This window comes from Lynx canadensis, chromosome B2, assembly GCF_007474595.2.
Source record: "Lynx canadensis isolate LIC74 chromosome B2, mLynCan4.pri.v2, whole genome shotgun sequence".
Lineage (NCBI taxonomy): Eukaryota > Metazoa > Chordata > Mammalia > Carnivora > Felidae > Lynx > Lynx canadensis.
In genome coordinates, this window is record NC_044307.1 from 118196989 (window position 1) to 118214701 (window position 17713).

The 17713-nt window shown below is 41.3% G+C and overlaps 1 protein-coding gene across 3 annotated transcripts in view; it reads right to left on the reverse strand.

Moving 5' to 3' along the window:
* Positions 1 to 17713, reverse strand: part of SAMD3 (sterile alpha motif domain containing 3) — a 56981-nt gene that overhangs the window by 21826 nt on the left and 17442 nt on the right. For all 3 annotated transcript variants that reach the window (XM_032593244.1, XM_030316318.1, XM_032593243.1), the window contains 3 exons: positions 13316 to 13501; positions 12982 to 13066; positions 4517 to 4684 (listed from right to left, as the gene is read on the reverse strand). In XM_032593244.1, coding sequence (XP_032449135.1) covers positions 4517 to 4684; positions 12982 to 13066; positions 13316 to 13501 — 439 coding nt within the window. The remainder of the gene's footprint in view (positions 1 to 4516; positions 4685 to 12981; positions 13067 to 13315; positions 13502 to 17713) is intronic.

Below are 17713 nucleotides of genomic sequence, written 5' to 3' on the forward strand. Positions count from 1 at the left end.
TGAACACGAAAGTGAAAACAATAAATTTAATAGAACAAAGAGTAGGACAACGTCTTTGTGGCTTAGGGCACGGGAAGGACTGCTTCCTACAAATTAACAAGAAAAAGATGCTAACTCGTTTAAAAAATGGGCAATGGATCTAAAGAGAGAATTTTCTAAAAGAAGAAATTCACAAGGCTAACAAACATGTGGGGAGATGCTCAGACTCATTAGTTATCCAGGGAAATGCAAATCACGGCAAGAATGAGATTCCCCTTGATGCTTCTTAGACTTGGCAAAGTTTAGAAGGCTGAATAATGCCAGGGGTTGGCAGGAATACGAGGGGACACATGGCTGTGGTAACAAGACAAAGTCACCTGGCAAGGAAGTGGTCAAATGCAGTAGATGCACACCCTCCACCCTGTCAGCTCCACTTCTGGGTACACAACCCAGAGAAGTAACACACAGGTAGGGCCAGAAGCAGACATGTATGACGGTGTTCCCTACCACACAGCTCCTGGTGGGGGAGGAACAGGGCTTGAGGTAAGCAGTACGTTATAATCACTGCAATCATGGGCTAGAATACACTAATGTGAACGAGTCTCAGAGAGTATTAGTGAAAAAAGTGAAACAAGAATGAAGTCTAGAATACCATTTACATTAAGTCATATATATATATAAACCCAACTGGAACACTTACAGATAAAAAGATGCATACGGAACGCTTTGGACTGGTGGCCCAAGGGCAGAAGTGAGGGAAGAGCAGATAGGGAAGAGAACACAAAGAAATGTACAGAACAAGAGCGAGGCTTACACAGGACAATGACCATGATACACCATGGACTGAGTTTGACTCTCTCAACTCTAATTACACCTGAGATTTTTCACACACACCCAAATACTACAAGGTAAAATTCCACTACCCTGCCACGCAGCTCTATACAATTCATGTAAGCTTTAAAAAATTTTTTTAAACATTTATTTATTTTTGAGAGACAGAACACGAGCAGGGGAGGGGCAGAGAGAAAGGGAGACACAGAATCCAAAGCAGGCTCCAGGCTCTGAGCTGTCCGCACAAGAGCCAGATGCGGGGCTCAAACTCACAAACTGCGAGACCATGATCCGAGCCAAAGTCAGATGCCTAACTGACTGAGCCACCCAGGTGCCCCAATTCGTGTAAGCTTTTAAAGCCAGTGTCGTTGTCATTTAAACAAGATGTCAGCAACTTATGTAATTACTCAGTTAAGTCTGCCATTTTGAGAATCTAATTATACCTCTGTTTATAAACATAAGACAAAGTATAGTCAAAGACAATTAAGCAAAGGAAATAGATTTATCAATTCACAGGGCTGCAAATTGCTTAGACCTAAAACTAAAAGTCAGATGCGTAAGAGCGATAACACAGCTGTTGAGTTTGGCTTCATGACCATACAAGCAGCCGTGACATGAGGTCATGGGGTTGGGAAAAGATTTTTAAACATTGCAAAATGCGCAATATATTGTAGGATTGGTCTGAAAACAGTCTGGGATTCTCACAAGTACAGCCATCCATACAATGTGGTGATAAGTCTTAGCAGCAGAATATGAGCAACCTGGGTATATTTAGGACTCATGGGTGGATACTTTAACACTGTGGATGCTCTGGGTTTCATAGTGTAGTTTAAGCAGCACTAAACTGGCCTGGGAGATTGGGATGGGAGGAAAGTTAGGGATAAAACGTCCGTGGCCAATACTCAGACCCAAACAAACTCAGCAGCTGCCTGGGTTATCTGCAGAAGCCCATGAGACAAAGGTAAGAAAACCACCTTCCTTCACAGAGACATCTACCTTCAGTTCTTTGTAAATTTCTCCCAACCATAAAAAGAGAAATAACAGAAATGAAACAAAGCAAATGAAAATCTCTTCCTCTCCTTTATTCCTTTCCAAAACCGTCCTCTATTTCATCCAAACCCACTTCCCTGCCCTTGAGAAAACAGCCTGACTCCTGACTTCTTGCGTCCATCAGCATTTTCCAGCTCTGTCGCACAGGAAATAACTGTTTTCTGTATTATGGAAATATTATGTCCGGGCAAGAGAGTTTAAAAGATGTGAAAGTTACCAAAGTATCTTAATCCAAATGTCTTTAATTTTCAGAAATCTTAAAGATATTGAAAAGGAGCTATCAGAAGTTCAAGCTGGAGATGGGAAGTAATTTAGGCAATTTATCTGAAGTATAAAATTCCACGAGATAAGTGGTATATTCAGTGGATTTGTCTTTCCATTCTTCTTAGGGTTTTTCCGTTTGCTTAATCACTGTTCAGGGTAAAAAATACAGAAGCACACTGTTTCTGTAATATTCGAGTGTAAAATTTCTCCCATTCCTTAAAGGTTTGGGCTTTAGAAAACAGCAGGTCACAGACACGGATGTTACAGTCTTAGAAAGAATCAGCCATCTGTGGCTCCGTTTGTAAGAAGGAGAAAAGTAAATCTTGACCGATTAGATATGTTTGCCAGAAAAAACACTGTGTCTTCAGGTGTGAACAATGACCACTTTAGAATCTCTTTTTGCCCCAGCTGGCTGGTAGGAAGGTCAAAACGAAATTCTGTTGTAACTTAACTCATCTCGGACCCTGGTACATTCATCTGTGTTGGGTGTGTGTGTGTGTGTGTGTGTGTGTGTGTTGTAGCAAAATCCCCTGCATGGATCTTAGCAGGATTCATCTGAGGATTCAGGCTTGTCTTGGGGGCCTGGGGGAGGAGAAAAGAAGGGAAGATTCGCGAAGGGTGTCCTCACATGAAGTGTTGAGAGGGAACTGAAAGAGAAGTGTAGAGACTGGTTCAGTGATGATGTGTCAACAAAAGAGAGGAGCTGCCATTTGGTTTGTGTGATCCCTGATTCCCCGAATGTGCCCTTGAGTTCCAGTGCTAGCGACACTTGCTCATCTTCCGATTTACCATTAATTCATTCCATTGAATTTTGGTAGGCCGTGCATCATAGAACAAAAAGGAAACCTGAATTTGCAAACCTTTAATTTATTTCGAAGGGAGCTCTATTTTTCGTATACTGAAAATCAAATTTTGTGAAAAAGCCAATCTATGTGTAACATAATTATGTCCCTTTACAAAGTGACTTTTTATTTTTAAGAGGATAAAAGATCATTAAAATAGATCTCATTCTGTGTTATCATGAGTATTATTTATTTATTTTTTTTATAAATAATTATTTATTTTGGTGGGCAAAGCGCAAGCGAGGGAGGGGCAGAGAGAGGGGGGCACAGGATCCAAAGCAGGCTCCGCGCTGACAGGCTGACAACAGTGAGCCCAATGTGGGGCTTGAACTCATGAACCATGAGATCATGACCTGAGCTGAAGTCGGACGCTCAACCGACTGAGCCACCCAGGTGCCTCTATCATGAGTATGGTTTATAACTGGAATATTGCAGTCAAAACTTCTAAAAAGTTACACCACTGAATCTTCACCTTTCCCCTGTCTTTTCGTGGAAGAGCAGGCATAGAAGTTTTATTATCTTAACTGGCCTATGACTTGGAAATCTTACTGAAAATTATAAGATATTTAAAATGTACACACCTTCATCTAATTTTTTTTTTCTTTTTTATGATGTGGGGATGAATGTTTTGCAAAACATGTTTAAAAATATTCCTGCTCCCTGGAGCTTACAGGTAGTAGTAATAAAACCGAGACAACCAAGATCGGCTACTCTAGTTCGATCAAATAAATATACCAGCTAAGAACGAAAATGGAATATTTACACCAAGTACAATCACTAACATCAATGCATCTGTGGCGAAGAGTAAGGATTACATATCCATGTTGGATTGGGGTGGAAACACAATTGGCCGTCACGGGATTTGACTTCTATACTTGGTAGTTTGGACATCCTTCCTTAAGGAGTTCATTCACTTTATTAGCAGGGACCATTTTTTGTTCTTGACCATATTTGGGGGCCCTGAGGTAGGGATATGTATAGGATCTCAATAATTAGGACCTGCATGCACATTACTTACAGCAAACCCCCCTACTGAGGGATAGATCTACAGGCGCTGCCTGGTCCTTAGGCCTGGGGCACTGCAGGGTTGGCACAGGGGACCCTCTGGGCAAGGGAAGAGCCAGATGGGGTTTATATCCATGCACGTGGCCTACCTTCCTCCCTGAAACCTTGGGGATAGAGGCTACCCCACGAGATGAGTCTTTAAAACTGTCTGTAACCATAAGAACAGCCGGAACATAAGATATATTTTATGATGAGAGGAAGAGAAATGTTTCAAAGACCCAGAACATAAGGGCGTTTCCAGGTTTTTCGAAGGTTGCGAAAGAATAAACATGAGATGATGAATAACACACTCTGCTCAAACTGTTTTTAGAAGCCCTCTTTTGGAAATATTATCATTCATATTATTAGTCACACAGAACAGATTTCCCTACCTCCAATTTTCAAAAAGAATATCTGATTTTGTTTTAGTGATCGTAGATGCTGTTACTTAGTAGCCTTAATCACCAGTCAACAAATAAACAGAATATTTAAATATCCAATCTTACTTTTATCCGGACAATTTTAATCTCATCAGAGTTTGTATCAGGAAGAAATTTCTTGGTCTGGCCTCTTCGGTGTCCAAATTTACATTTATTTCTCACCACCTGTTCATCATCTTCTATGGGTCTTCGAACATATTTAAAGCGATCTTTGAGAGCTCGTTTCCACAAAAACTGCATAAATTAACAAAACAAGACAGTTACTCTTCAAGGAGATTGGAATAATCCCACATAAACAATACAGTCTTTATCACTCTTGGGTTTGCAATTCTTTTCACCTCACAATAATAAAATTAATAGAACTATCCTTCCAACAATCTTGTGATATTGCCATAAAAATTATAATCTCTAAATTATAATTAAGGAAACAGAGTCAAAAAAATAATAATATATCCCCCAATGCCACACTGGGGTTTTCTAATTCCAAAAATTGGATGTTTTCTTTTTTTTTTAATAATAAACTAAATGGATTTATTTCTGATTTTTCATTCTTTTAAATATTTTTTAATGTTTGTTTATTTTTTGAGAAAGAGCACACAAGCAGGGGAGGGGCAGAGAGAGACACACAGAATGTGAAGCGGGCTCCAGGCTCTGAGCTGTCAATGCAGAGCCCAATGCAGAGCACGAACTGTGAGATCATGACCCGAGCCGAAGTCAAATGTTTAACCAACTGAGCCACCCAGGCGCCCCAAATTGGATGTTTTCTACCATACTTTGCTGTCTCCACAACACATGCCACTTTTCCACTGGGTTCGAAGAAAGAACTGATACTGGCTTATGCAGATATGAATTGATGCATTTTCTTAAACATTTTTTCTGTCATCCCTTGAAATTCACATTGGTGAATACTATTGGCATTCATTCCCCAGATATTTGTGGAGCATGTGCTCTTTCAAACACAAAGACCAGGTTTCTTCCCTGGGAGAGAGGAGGGCTCAGGCAGACACAGCATTCAGTCTAGCAGAGGGATGAGTAATTTCAATTCAGAGTGAATAGTGTTATAACAGGGGAAGAGACAGCATTATCTTACCTTGTGCTAGGAGACCACAGAAACCTTCCTGTAGGAGGCACATGTGAGCTGAGGTTTAGATCTCAGTGTCAGAAAACTACACCAGGGGGTTGGAGACAGCAGGTGGGATGCCTGGTAAGGGTTAGATAGAAGTTCCAGGCAGAGCAAGCAGCCTGTGCAGTGGACAGAGGGATAGCTCATACCATTTGGAAAGCTGCCAAGAGCTATGCATGACCGGGAAGCAGAGGTCACCATGGGGAATGGCAGAGAATAGGCTAGGAAATAAGGCAAGAGAGAGAAGTGAGCTCAATCCTAAAAGGCACGGTTACCCCATAAAGGAGCTTCACGGTAATCCAGAACCAGATCTTTTCAAACCCCTGTCAGTGGACAGGTTACATCGGCATCTAATAGGGAACTTTTGTCCTGGGTTCTTCCTCTAAAGCAATGGTTCTCGAACTTTAACCCGAATCTCAATTCCAGGATGGCACAGGTTGCTGGGGCACCTGGGTGGCTCAGACAGTTAAGTGTCTGACTCTTGATTTCAGCTCAAGTCATGATTTCTCACGGTTCTTGCGATCAAGCCCCATGTCGGGTTCTGTCCTGACAGTACAGAGCCTGCTTGGAACTATCTTTCTCTCCTTTTCTCTGTGCCCCTCTCCCACTCATGCTCGCTCTTCCCCCACCCCTCTCAAAATAAACACACACACACACACACACACACACACACACAGGTTGCTGGGCTAGTCTTTCAGAGTCTGTGGTTGGGTATGTCAGGGTATGTAAGAATCTGCATTTCTTACAGGTTCCCAAGGACACTAATGCTGCCGGCCCAGACCCTAGAGATTCTGATTCAGTAGGTCAGAGTGGAGCCTGGATGTCTGTATTTTTCAAGGCTTTATAGGTAATCCAGCTGCAAAGCCAGGCTAAGAAGTCCTCCTAGGCCACATTGAGGGAGAAAGCAGATGTTCAGATCTGAGCTCTGAGAGAATCTGTCTGCCATGTGCAGTGTTTGGGAGATCAAAGACATGGGCAACAGCTGAGGGACACAACTGGGCTTTCTCAACGAGCCAACATGCTCTTCCTCTGCTGGGCCTTTGATTTTGGCCTGGAAAGCTCTATCCCTGTCCTCCCTGACCCTGCTCGTATCTAGTTAACCCTGCTCTGCCTCCAGATCTCAGCTCAGCCATCACTTCTTTATGGAGGCCTCTCAGGCCCTAGAAGCTCATTTCCCTTGGTCATCAGCTCTCACCTTTCCTTGTCCACACTTACCACACTGGGGCCTTACCTTCATCTTTGTGATGCTTTTCTGTTCTGTTCTTTTCATTCTTCCTCTCTTTACTTTCCCCCCTTCCTTCTCTTCTTCCTCCCCTCCCTCCTTCCTTCCTTCTCTCTTTCCTTTCCTTCCATTAGGCTGTAAGCACACAAAGGCAGGTTCATGTCTGCTTTGCCCACCAAGCCCAGCACAGTGCCTGATGCATCTTGAAACTACAAATATTGGACACCTTGTGTCAGTCCTCTGTGATGCAGAGGGACCCAGGTGTCGAAGGAACAGACTAGAAGCAAGACTCAGAGTTTTGGCCTTGCTTGGTGAGGAACTTAGTGCGTGAGGAGTATCCCTACACTTAAAACCTGAACCTCAAGGCTGCTTCTCAGCCCCTTGACTTCCGGCAGTGCACTATGCTTGAATAGGCCCAAGACTGGGTGACTTTGGGCACATTTTCTAAGCTCTGTTTCCTCACGGGCAAATGGGAACGCCACTGAAATCACATTAGTAGCGTGGCTAGCACTTAGATTTTGCCATTCCTTGTTCCCTGGGTTAAGTTTCTATGGGTTATTCCCTACCCTTCAGAAGAAAGACTTCCACTGGGAGGGCCCAGGGTCTAGGCCTCGTGTGTATTAGCCAAGAAACCTGTCAGCAAGTAACCTTTGTCTTAGTTTCCACAGCTATAAAATAGAACAACCAGACCGGTGCCATAAACTGCACTGGGCTTTGGGAGACTGAAATGAATAGCTACTCATGGAAGTTATTTGTAAAGTAAAGTGCCGTTTGTTCATAAAACCTTCCAAGCCCTGGAGAGGAGTGCTGTGGGTTGAGGTCAGCCGACAGCTTTGACTCTGATTAAGCTCCTAGCTATGTATGAGTCAGAGACTCTTCATCACCTCCCACAAGCTTGTGGGTCTGCCCTCAGCCACCACTGTTTTACAACAGCACAGAAATAATGGATAGTTTATATTCTTCTTAGCCTTAAAATATGAAATAATGCAAACACACTTTTCCCCTCATGTTTCCTACAGCTCTGAAGTCCTTCTAAACCTGCTGATGTGGTGGGAAGTATTATAGCACTCAACTGTGAGGATTTTTTTTTCTTTTTTTTTGGTTTTTAAACTTTTTTTTAATGTTTATTTATTTTAGAGCACGAGCAGGGCAGGGGCAGAGAGAGAGAGGGAGACACAGAATCTGAAGCAGGCTCTGGGCTCTGAGCTGTCAGCACAGAGCCTGATGCGGGGCTCAAACTCACAACCTTGAGATCATGACCTGAGCCAAAGTCGGACACTTAACTGCCTGAGCCACCCAGGCGCCCCCAGGATGTTTTTCAATTGCCAATTTCTTTTTCCCAGCCTCTCCCCTCTCTTCTTATTAACTGTCTGATAGGAACAGGGAAAAGACAAATTGGCAAGTACTTACTGAGCATCTACCATTTTTATACCTAAGAAAATGAGCAATAATTGCGTAATATCATATACGTATATACATAATATCATATACATGCCTGGCACCATGAGTTCCTTACACAGATGCCTCAGTAGAAAATCCCATGTCACTGAATAATCATCCTCCTTAGCCATACTCTTCCACCTGGGGGGGGGGTGGGGTGGGCAGTAGGGTGGAAAGAGCTATATGGATACAGCTCTCCTTTAATTCCTCTGAAATAAAAAATAGTCCTGGGGGCGCCTGGGTGGCTCAGTCAGTTAAGCATCTGACTTCAGCTCAGGTCATGATCTGGCGGTTTGTGAGTTCGAGCCCCACATTAGGCTCTGTGCTGACAACTCAGAGCCTGGAGCCTGCTCCGGATTCTGTCTCCCTTTCTCTCTGCCCCTCCCCTGCTCACAGTCTGTCTCTGTCTCTCTCAAAAACAAATAAACATTAAAAAAAAATTTTTAAATAGTCCTGACATTATGGGCACCCGATCTAGTACATGAAATAGTCCCTGGCATCACCAGCAGGTTTTGGCTCCACATTTTAAACCCAGATATAATGTTTAGGAAACTTTCAGACAAACTTAGAATATGAAACATCTTTTTTCCTTTTTTTTTTTTTTTCAACGTTTATTTATTTTTGGGACAGAGAGAGACAGAGCATGAACGGGGGAGGGGCAGAGAGAGAGGGAGACACAGAATCGGAAACAGGCTCGAGGCTCTGAGCCATCAGCCCAGAGCCCGACGCGGGGCTCGAACTCACGGACCGCGAGATCGTGACCTGGCTGAAGTCGGACGCTTAACCGACTGCGCCACCCAGGCGCCCCTAGAATATGAAACATCTTACATGGCAACTGGACTAGACTTGTCCAAAAAATAAGTATCAGGAAAAAAATAAAAGAAATTAGAAAAAAGAAATTAAAGGGGCGCCAGGGTGGCTCAGTCAGTTAGGTGGCCAACTTCGGCTCAGGTCATGATGTCGCAGTTCATGAGTTCGAGCCCCACGTCCGACTCTGTGCTGACAGCTCAGAGCCTGGAACCTGCTTCGGATTCTGTGTTTCCGTCTATGCCCCTCCTCTGCTCATGCTCTGTCCTTCTCTCTCTCTCAAAAATAAATTTAAAAAACATTAAAAAAAAAGAAATTAAAAAGACATAATAAACAAATGCAATGAATAATCCTTGACTAGATTTTATAGTAAAAAATCCATTTCAAAAACATATTTTGGAATAATTGGAGAAATAGGAATATGGGTTATATATATTATTATGTAATTATTATATATCATATTATGCAATTATTGCTAATTTTCTTAGGTATAAAAATGGTATCGTTCTTGTAGAGGAGATCATCCGTATCCTTACACGATACATGCTGAAGTATTTAGGAATGGTGTCGGAAACTTGTTTTTTGTTTCCAAATGCCCAGCCAAAACAAATAAAGAAATATGAGACAGGAAAAATAAATGTGGCAAAATATTAACACTTACTGAGTCTAAATCAGTGATTCTTTTTAAAAGAATTTCTTTTTCTTTGTAGAGAGAGAGAGAGTACACAAGGAAGAGGGTGAGAGAGAGAGAGAGAGAGAGAGAGAATCCCAAGCAGACTCTGCACTCAACCCATTGCTCAACATGGGGCTCAAAGGCTCAATCACAACCCTGGAATCACGACCTGAGCCGAAATTGAGGGTTGGAGGCTCAACCAACTGAGCCACCCAGCCGCCCCAGTGATTCTTAATTATCAGGATTTTGTCCTCTTCCCAGAATGCACATGGCAATGTTTGGAGACACTGCTGTTGTCATAATGGTTTGGGTGAGTGGGTGGGGCTACTCAGGGATACTGCTAACTAACCTACAGTGCAGAGGACAGCCCCCACCACAAAGAATTATCCAGCCTAAAATATAAGTACTACCAAGGTTAAGAAACCTTGATCTAGATAAAAGGGTATATGGGTGCCCATTGTAGCATTCTTTCAACTTCTGTCTGGACTTACGAAAATAAAAAGTTGCAAATAAAGTTAGCCCTAAAAATGACAAAGAGCTTGCTCACTTGTGCTCACTCTCTCTCCCTCACTCTCTCTCAAACACACACACACACACACACACACATTAACATTCTCAGAAAATTTCTGTCTTCCACTGTAACATTAGAAACATAACCTCACGCACACTTGCAGGGAGAATTTGGGTAAATATCTACCATGCACCAGAGTTTCCCTTTTCATTCTATGTAACATGGGCTGTACATGCTAAGCAAACATGGGCTGTAACGTGCTAAGCAATTTTTCAGGTCTCCATATCAGTTCACCATCTTTCATTAATGCCACTGGGGATGGAGGTGGCTAAAATGCACACAAAATTGAAGTAAGCATTATTCATTACTTTCTATTTGACTCACTTTCATAATCATGAAACTAAAGGTCAAAATGTAAATAGATAAATATATATTTGCTTACATGAATGCAAATATTCTCTGGATGGAATCTTTGATAGCATTAGTTACTTCTGGGGAGGAAAATTAGGGGGAAGACAAGAGGTGGGAGGGAGACTTTTCCATTCATAGCCTGCTGTAGCTTTTGAATTTTGAACTCTGTGAATATATAATTTATTCAAACAGCATATTTAAATTATTTCTAAAAATACAACTAGCTCTATGCACAGTAACACTGATTAATCGGCAGATAGTATACTTGAGTGTAGAAAACATTCTTAGAATCAATTTTGTTAGCCACATAAGTGTGATTATCAATGTTAGGACTCTGGGTTTGTTTTCTTTGTAGTTTTTGGGAATTTTTGTATAGATTTTTTTTTTTTTTAGAGAAAATTAGGTTTATTTTGCAGTATGCTTTTATATGCAGCAGCTTACTTTAGAAAGGATGTCATACGAGAACCAAAAATACCTCAATTCCAGTCTGGGCTTCAATAGTTACTAGTTCCAGACATGGAATCCAATCTCTTTCCTGAGACTGGATGGTAAAAAAGAATATATATGGCACTCTCCCACTCAGAAAATTCTGATTCTATCCCCACATAATAAACATTTCTTGAAAATACAGGAAGAAAATAGAAGGAAGGAAAGGAGGAAGGAAGGCACTTCCTTCTAGTGATGATAGCCCTGGTATAGGTGTCACATCCTTCTCTCTTTTTAAAAAAAATTTTTTTTTAATATTTATTCATTTTTGAAAGACAGAGACACAGTGTGATCAGGGGAGGAGCAGAGAGAGAGGGAGACACAGAATCTGAAACAGGCTCCAGGCTCTGAGCTGACAGCACACAGCCCGAAGCAGGGCTCGAACTCACAGACCGCGAGATCATGACCTGAGCAGAGGTAGGATGCTTAACTGACTGAGCCACCCAGGCACCCCACATCCCTCTCTTTTGGGGTATTACATCTCTCTTTTTTTAAAAAACATTTTACTTTTTAATGTAGTTTTTAGATTATTCACTTTGAGAGAGAGAACACAAGCAGGGAAGGGGCAGAGAGAGAGAGGGAGAGAGAGACAGAGAGAGAGAGAGAGAGAGAGAAAGAAAGAAAGAATCCCAAGCAGGCTCCACACCCAGCACAGATCCTGACATGGGGCTCAATCCCACAACCCCAAGATCATGATCTGAGCTGAAATCAAGAGCTGGACGCTCAACTGACTGAGCCACCCAGGTGCCACTTGGGTATTATATCCCTTAAAGACCCTTCCTAGAGACCACATTACACATGTTTTGAGGAAGAGACAGAAAGATGCTGATGGAGAGACAAAGAAGACAAAGGAAGTGGATGTGGAAGGGAGGAACAGGTGGAGCACAGGGGATTTTTAGGTCTGTGAAAATACTCTGTAAGATACAGTGATGATGGGTACATGTCATTATGTATTTGTTCAAACCTTTAGAATGTACAGCCACGAGCATGAATCCTAATGTAAACTATGGACTTGGGTGATAATGATGCATCAATATAGATTCACCCTTTGTAGTAAATGTACCACCCTTGTGGGGGATATTCATAATGGGAGGGAGGCTATACATGTGGGGGCAGGGCTACATGAGAGATCTCTGTACCTTCCTCTTGCTGTAAACCTAAAACTGATCAAAAAAGTCTATTTTTTTTAAAGAAGACAAAGTGGGGGGGGGCATCGGGGTGGCTTAGTTGATTAAGCATCCAACTTTTGATTTAGACTCAGATTCTGATCTCAAGGTTCACGGGATCCAGCCCTGCATCGGGTTCTGCACTGACAGTGCATCCTGTTTGAGATTCTCTCTCTGCATCTCTCTCTGTCCCTCCGGTGTTCACTGTCCCTCTCTCTCTTTTGCTCTCTCAGAAATAAACATTTAAAAACTCCATTTAAAAACACTTTTTGAAATAATTGGAGAAATGAGAATATGGGTTACAAGTATTATTATCAAAATAAATAAATAAAGATTAAAAATAAAAAGGCAAAGGAACACAAGAGAGATAGAGAAGGTTTTAAAAGAGAGCAGAGCCAGACAGAGAGGTGGGGGAGGGAGGGAGGGTGAGAGAGAGAGAGAGAGAGACCAAAGCTAAGAAAAAAAAAAAAAACAGGGACTGACAGAATGAGACAGAGCCAAAGGAACAGAATCAGAGAGAGACCAAAATAGAGACAACTAGCCAGAAAAGACAAAGAGAAACAGACACAGACACAGATGGACAGACAGAGACTGAGGGAGGGGGAAATGGGGCATACAATGACTGGACAGTACAAAGCTATTATTTTAAGATGGGTTGAGATGGATGGAAGGGCCCCCATGTGGTCACTTACAAAGCCACAGCCATCCTCGTCCAAGAAAGGGTGGGCTTGCAGCAAGGCGTTGACCACGTCATTGTATTGCTGGGTGCTGGGATACCTGTTCAGTGCAACAAGAAGGACATTTTTCACTTCAAGCAGCCCAATTTCCTTCCTATGAGTCCAGATTATACTCACTTTTCTTCCAATCCTTCTGTATAACAATGTAGACATTCAAATATTGGGCAATGTTGGACTTATTACTAATATGTCATCCAAAATCTAAGGAAAATTGGTTCCAAATGAATTCTACTCTACTCCGAAAACAGACCCTCTCCCAGAGCACGAAGTCTGGCCTATTATTACTCACAGTGAGCCTTCCAGATACTTAGTCATGTCGGCCTGGAGAAACTCAATGATCCTTATCCTCATGCTGTGATCGGGACACTTTTGTTCTGCTAACATGCACTTGACATCATAGGGAAACTCTGGTAAAACATACGACTTAGTCCATTGCAATGCTTTATTCCTTGCTAGAACATGTTTCACATTCCTTCTGTTAAATAAAAACACACAGAGTGAAATTCTATTTCAAATAGATGCAACTTATGAATTCTCTACATCCCAAGAAATGTGGAATTAATCAATCCTTCTCACACCCGTTCATCTATCCACAAATGTCTGGGAGGGCTCATTAGCTATCTCTGTTTTCTTTCCCTTTGCACACACATAAATAATTTGTAGTTCTGGGGGAAAAATATCTTAATAAAATAGACTGTGGAATAAAGCCTAAAGTTGGAAAGAAGATTGAACCATATATCTTGAAGATATGTGATGCACGGCTCAAAATTGAACAAGATACCAACTAAAAGAGAGTAAGCTGCAACTCAGCAAAGCAAAAGAGGCACACAAATAAAGTCTTGGTGCCTGATTAAGAAAGTTCTTCTAATTAATTTATTCTGTTACTGTTTATAGTGAAATACAGGATCCACTTAATTTGGTTGGTCTTTGGCTACTTTTTAAATCTATTTTTATTTTTTAATTTAATTTTATTTATTTTTTTCTTTTTAGAGAGAGGAAGAGTGAGCTGATGAAAGGGGTAGAGGAGAGAGAGAGAGAGAGAGAGAGAGAGAGAGAGAGAATCTTAAGCAGGCTCCACACTCAGCACAGAGCCCGACAGGGACTCAGTCCCACAACCTTGGGATTATGACCTGAGCCAAAATCAAGAGTTGGCTGAGGCACCCCAGTCTTTGGCTATTCTAATAAGGTAAACATAGTTTCTGAATTAAAAGTACGTCAGATACTTACATTCAGATGAAGTTTCTACAAAAGGCTACAGAAAACTATAGCTACAGAAACCAAATCAAGCTCATCAGTGTTTACCGGGGGCTGCAGGTTGGAGTGGGGACTGATGGCAGAGGGGCGCAAGGGGAGTTATTCAGGGGGATGGAAGTGTTCCAAAATGGACTGTGACAATGACTGTGCACCTGTACAAATGTGCTAGAGTTAACTGAGCTGTATATTTTAAATAGATGAACTTCATGTTACGTAAACGATACTCCAATAAAGTTATTTATAGAATTAAATATGAAAACCACTTGAAAACCCTAAAGTCAATAACTGAACATTAAATGTGTAAAAAGAAGAATCTATAGGAAAATTTCCACACAACTTATCAGGGGCAATAGGCTTGCTTTGGAATGGAAGTGAAGTAGGAGAGGCAAGCCAAGTAGAAGACAAAGAACAGAAGGATTTCCTGAATCAGCCTAAGTAGATTTATTTTCTGGCACGCCCATGGAATCCTTAGCAGTCCAAACAAACTTCTGATGAGTTTTGAAAGGCCGGGCTTCCTTTAGAATGTGAGGTCATATATTATAAAAGTGCATGAGCTATAATGAAGCATGGGGGATAAAGAAAAGAGGAGAAAGCACTGTCCTCTCTTTTCATGATAAGCTCTCTGCTTGTTTCCCCTCTTTGGCAGTCCTGTATCAGGGGTGAAAATACGTCCTGGCAGAAATAAGCACATGGATAATTTAATACTTGATCCAACGCAGCAACAGGCAATTCCCAGATGACATTTTGCTTCAGCCCAAACTATTTCCAGTATGTTTTTCTCTCATTTCATTCAATCGTTTAACCCAAAGTAACTGGGGGAGTGGAGGGGGGGGTGTCTATGGTATGCCAATTACTCTTCTATAATCCTGATTTCCTTTCCTATTGTAACAACTTGTTTCTTTTTCCCATGATCTCTCCCTTACCCACTCAGACCAAGAGTGTAAAGAAAGGCAAGTTTTGTTTGCTGTATTTTGTGCCTTCCCTAAGTTTTTAAAAGGTGCTGTAACTGTGCAGGTGTTAAACTTGGTTTCAGTACATTCTATCTCCTTTGCCCCAGGAGTTTCTGGTAGCTGAAGTAGCTGCATGACGTCTTTGGGCTTTTCAGGTTGCGATCTCTTGTTTAGTACTGCATCAGAGGGTAGCTTCAGGATTCCAATGCTAGCAGATAAGGCTTGCTACAATTTTTACCTTCTTGTTCTATATATTTTTTTCTATATGTCTCTTTTCTTCAAAATAAGGGTAGGGACTATATACCACGGTATTATTTTTGTCAAATGCCCTAATTGTCGCTAGGTATATGCAAGCTCTATCGAAGCTAGGTATTACATCTTGCTTTTAATAGCATTCTTAGGCAAAATCAGAGGCATCATTTTGTTTTCTTTACATTGAAGCGATTTAACAAGGTATTCTGGAAGTGAGGGGAATACAAGTTATGCGATCTAATACAAATCCAGACAAGTATTACACAAGTAAAGGGACTCATCAGAAATTTAAAATACACTCTAGGGGCACCTGGGTGGCTCAGTCGGTTAAGCGTCTGACTCTTGGTTTCGGCTCAGGTCATGATCCTGTGGTTCATGGGATTGAGCTCTGAGTTGGGCTCTGGGCTGATAGCGTCAGCCCAGATACTCTCTCTCCCTGTCTCTGCCCCTCCCTCACTTCTCTGTGAGTGCACAAGTGTGTGTCTCTGTCTCTCAAATTAAGTAAATAAACATTTTTATAAAATAAAAAGAAAAAAAGAGAAAAGAAAAACACACTTTAATTTAGAAGCAGATAACGGCACAATCGTTTCCCATTCATAAAATGATATTTTCATTGAACCAAAAAAAAAAAATCTTTACTGTGAGGTTAAGATTATTTGTAATATCTTCATTGAGGCAGAGTTGAGCAGAATACCAGTGGAAGTCACCCTAAAGCAAGTGCAAAGAGCAGAAAGCAATCCCAAACTGAGCGGACACTAATACTTCTATCCCCACCTCAGTGCCAGGGCTTGTCAACAAAACACCACAAAACAAAAGACCTCTGATCCAACGGATCTCAATCCTGGGCATGCATTAAAATCAACTGAAAAGCTTATAAGACTTTTAAGACAATGTTAGTGGCTAGGATTGATCCCAGTCTAAGCAAATCAAAGTCTATTGCACTAAAGAGTTTACATGTAGAGTTTATTTTGTAATAAAAAAAACTTCCAATTAAGTTGACACATTCGATAAATGGCAATATCATCACTGCAATATGCATTAATTTTAAAAAATTATGAAATGAGGTTCTCATGAAAGAAAGTTCATTGGTTTTGAAATATTGTTTAACTTTGGGGTGAAAAATCATCTAATTTTGCAGACAGTAGGGGGCTCGCCTATGGGAAGGAAGATAGCTGTATTAAGAACAGGTCAAGTTGAGCTCCAGCTCTCTAAGGAAAAATTTCAATGCACAGAAGACAGAGACTGAGCCTTGGAAGTGAGCAAAAAAAGGCGTATGTGTTATCCGGGGACAGGGACCATTTCTTTTATCTCCAATATATATAATTTTGCTTAGTAGAGTTAATGCACAACGACTTTGTTGGGAAGATGAATGTGGTCAACTGAAAGGAGTGGTTATCTGAGCAGGGCTGAATTCACTTTGGTCTCAACAATATATCTAACCTTTCAGCGGTTCCTCACTGCATTTGCTACCCTGGTAATCCAACTCACCATTTATGCTCCCAATATGTCCCTCATATCACTCCCATCATGCCTTTCCTTAATCTCTTGCACAGTAACCTCCTCCCAATCTCTTTATTAAGACTGCCTCCTTGAAAATTGATAATGATTTCCTAATTTACAAATTCAGGACCTTCAGGCAATGGCTTTTTCAAGATCTTTCTAACCACACGTAGTACAATTGACCACTTTTTCACAGTCCTGTTTTCGTTCTCATTTTCCTATACGCTATTTTACTTGCTTCCCCTCTTCCCGTTTCTCCAAGAACTCAATAATCTCTTTTCCATGCTTTGCCCTCCATCTCCAGCAACTTGTACATTATTCATTTCATACTCAACATGTCCAAAGTGATTTATAATCTTTTCATTTCAAAACCAGTTTTCCATTTACTGTAGACTGAATTGTGTCCCTCCCACCAACATTCATACAATTGAAGCCCTAATTCCCAATGACGCTGTGGTGAGAGGACTTTTATAGAAATAATTAAGGTTAAATGAGCCCCTGATATATAGGATTAGTGTTCTTATAAGAAGAGACATCAGGGAGCACACTCTCTTTCTCCATCATATTGGCCATTTGCAAGCCAGGAAGACAGCTCTCACCAGAAATTGGCTGGCACCTTGATCTAGGACTTTCCAGCTCCCAGAATGTAAGAAACAAATTTGTTTTTTAAACCACCCAGTCTATTTAATTATGGCAGCTGAGCTAAGACACCATTCCAATTTCCATGTTTC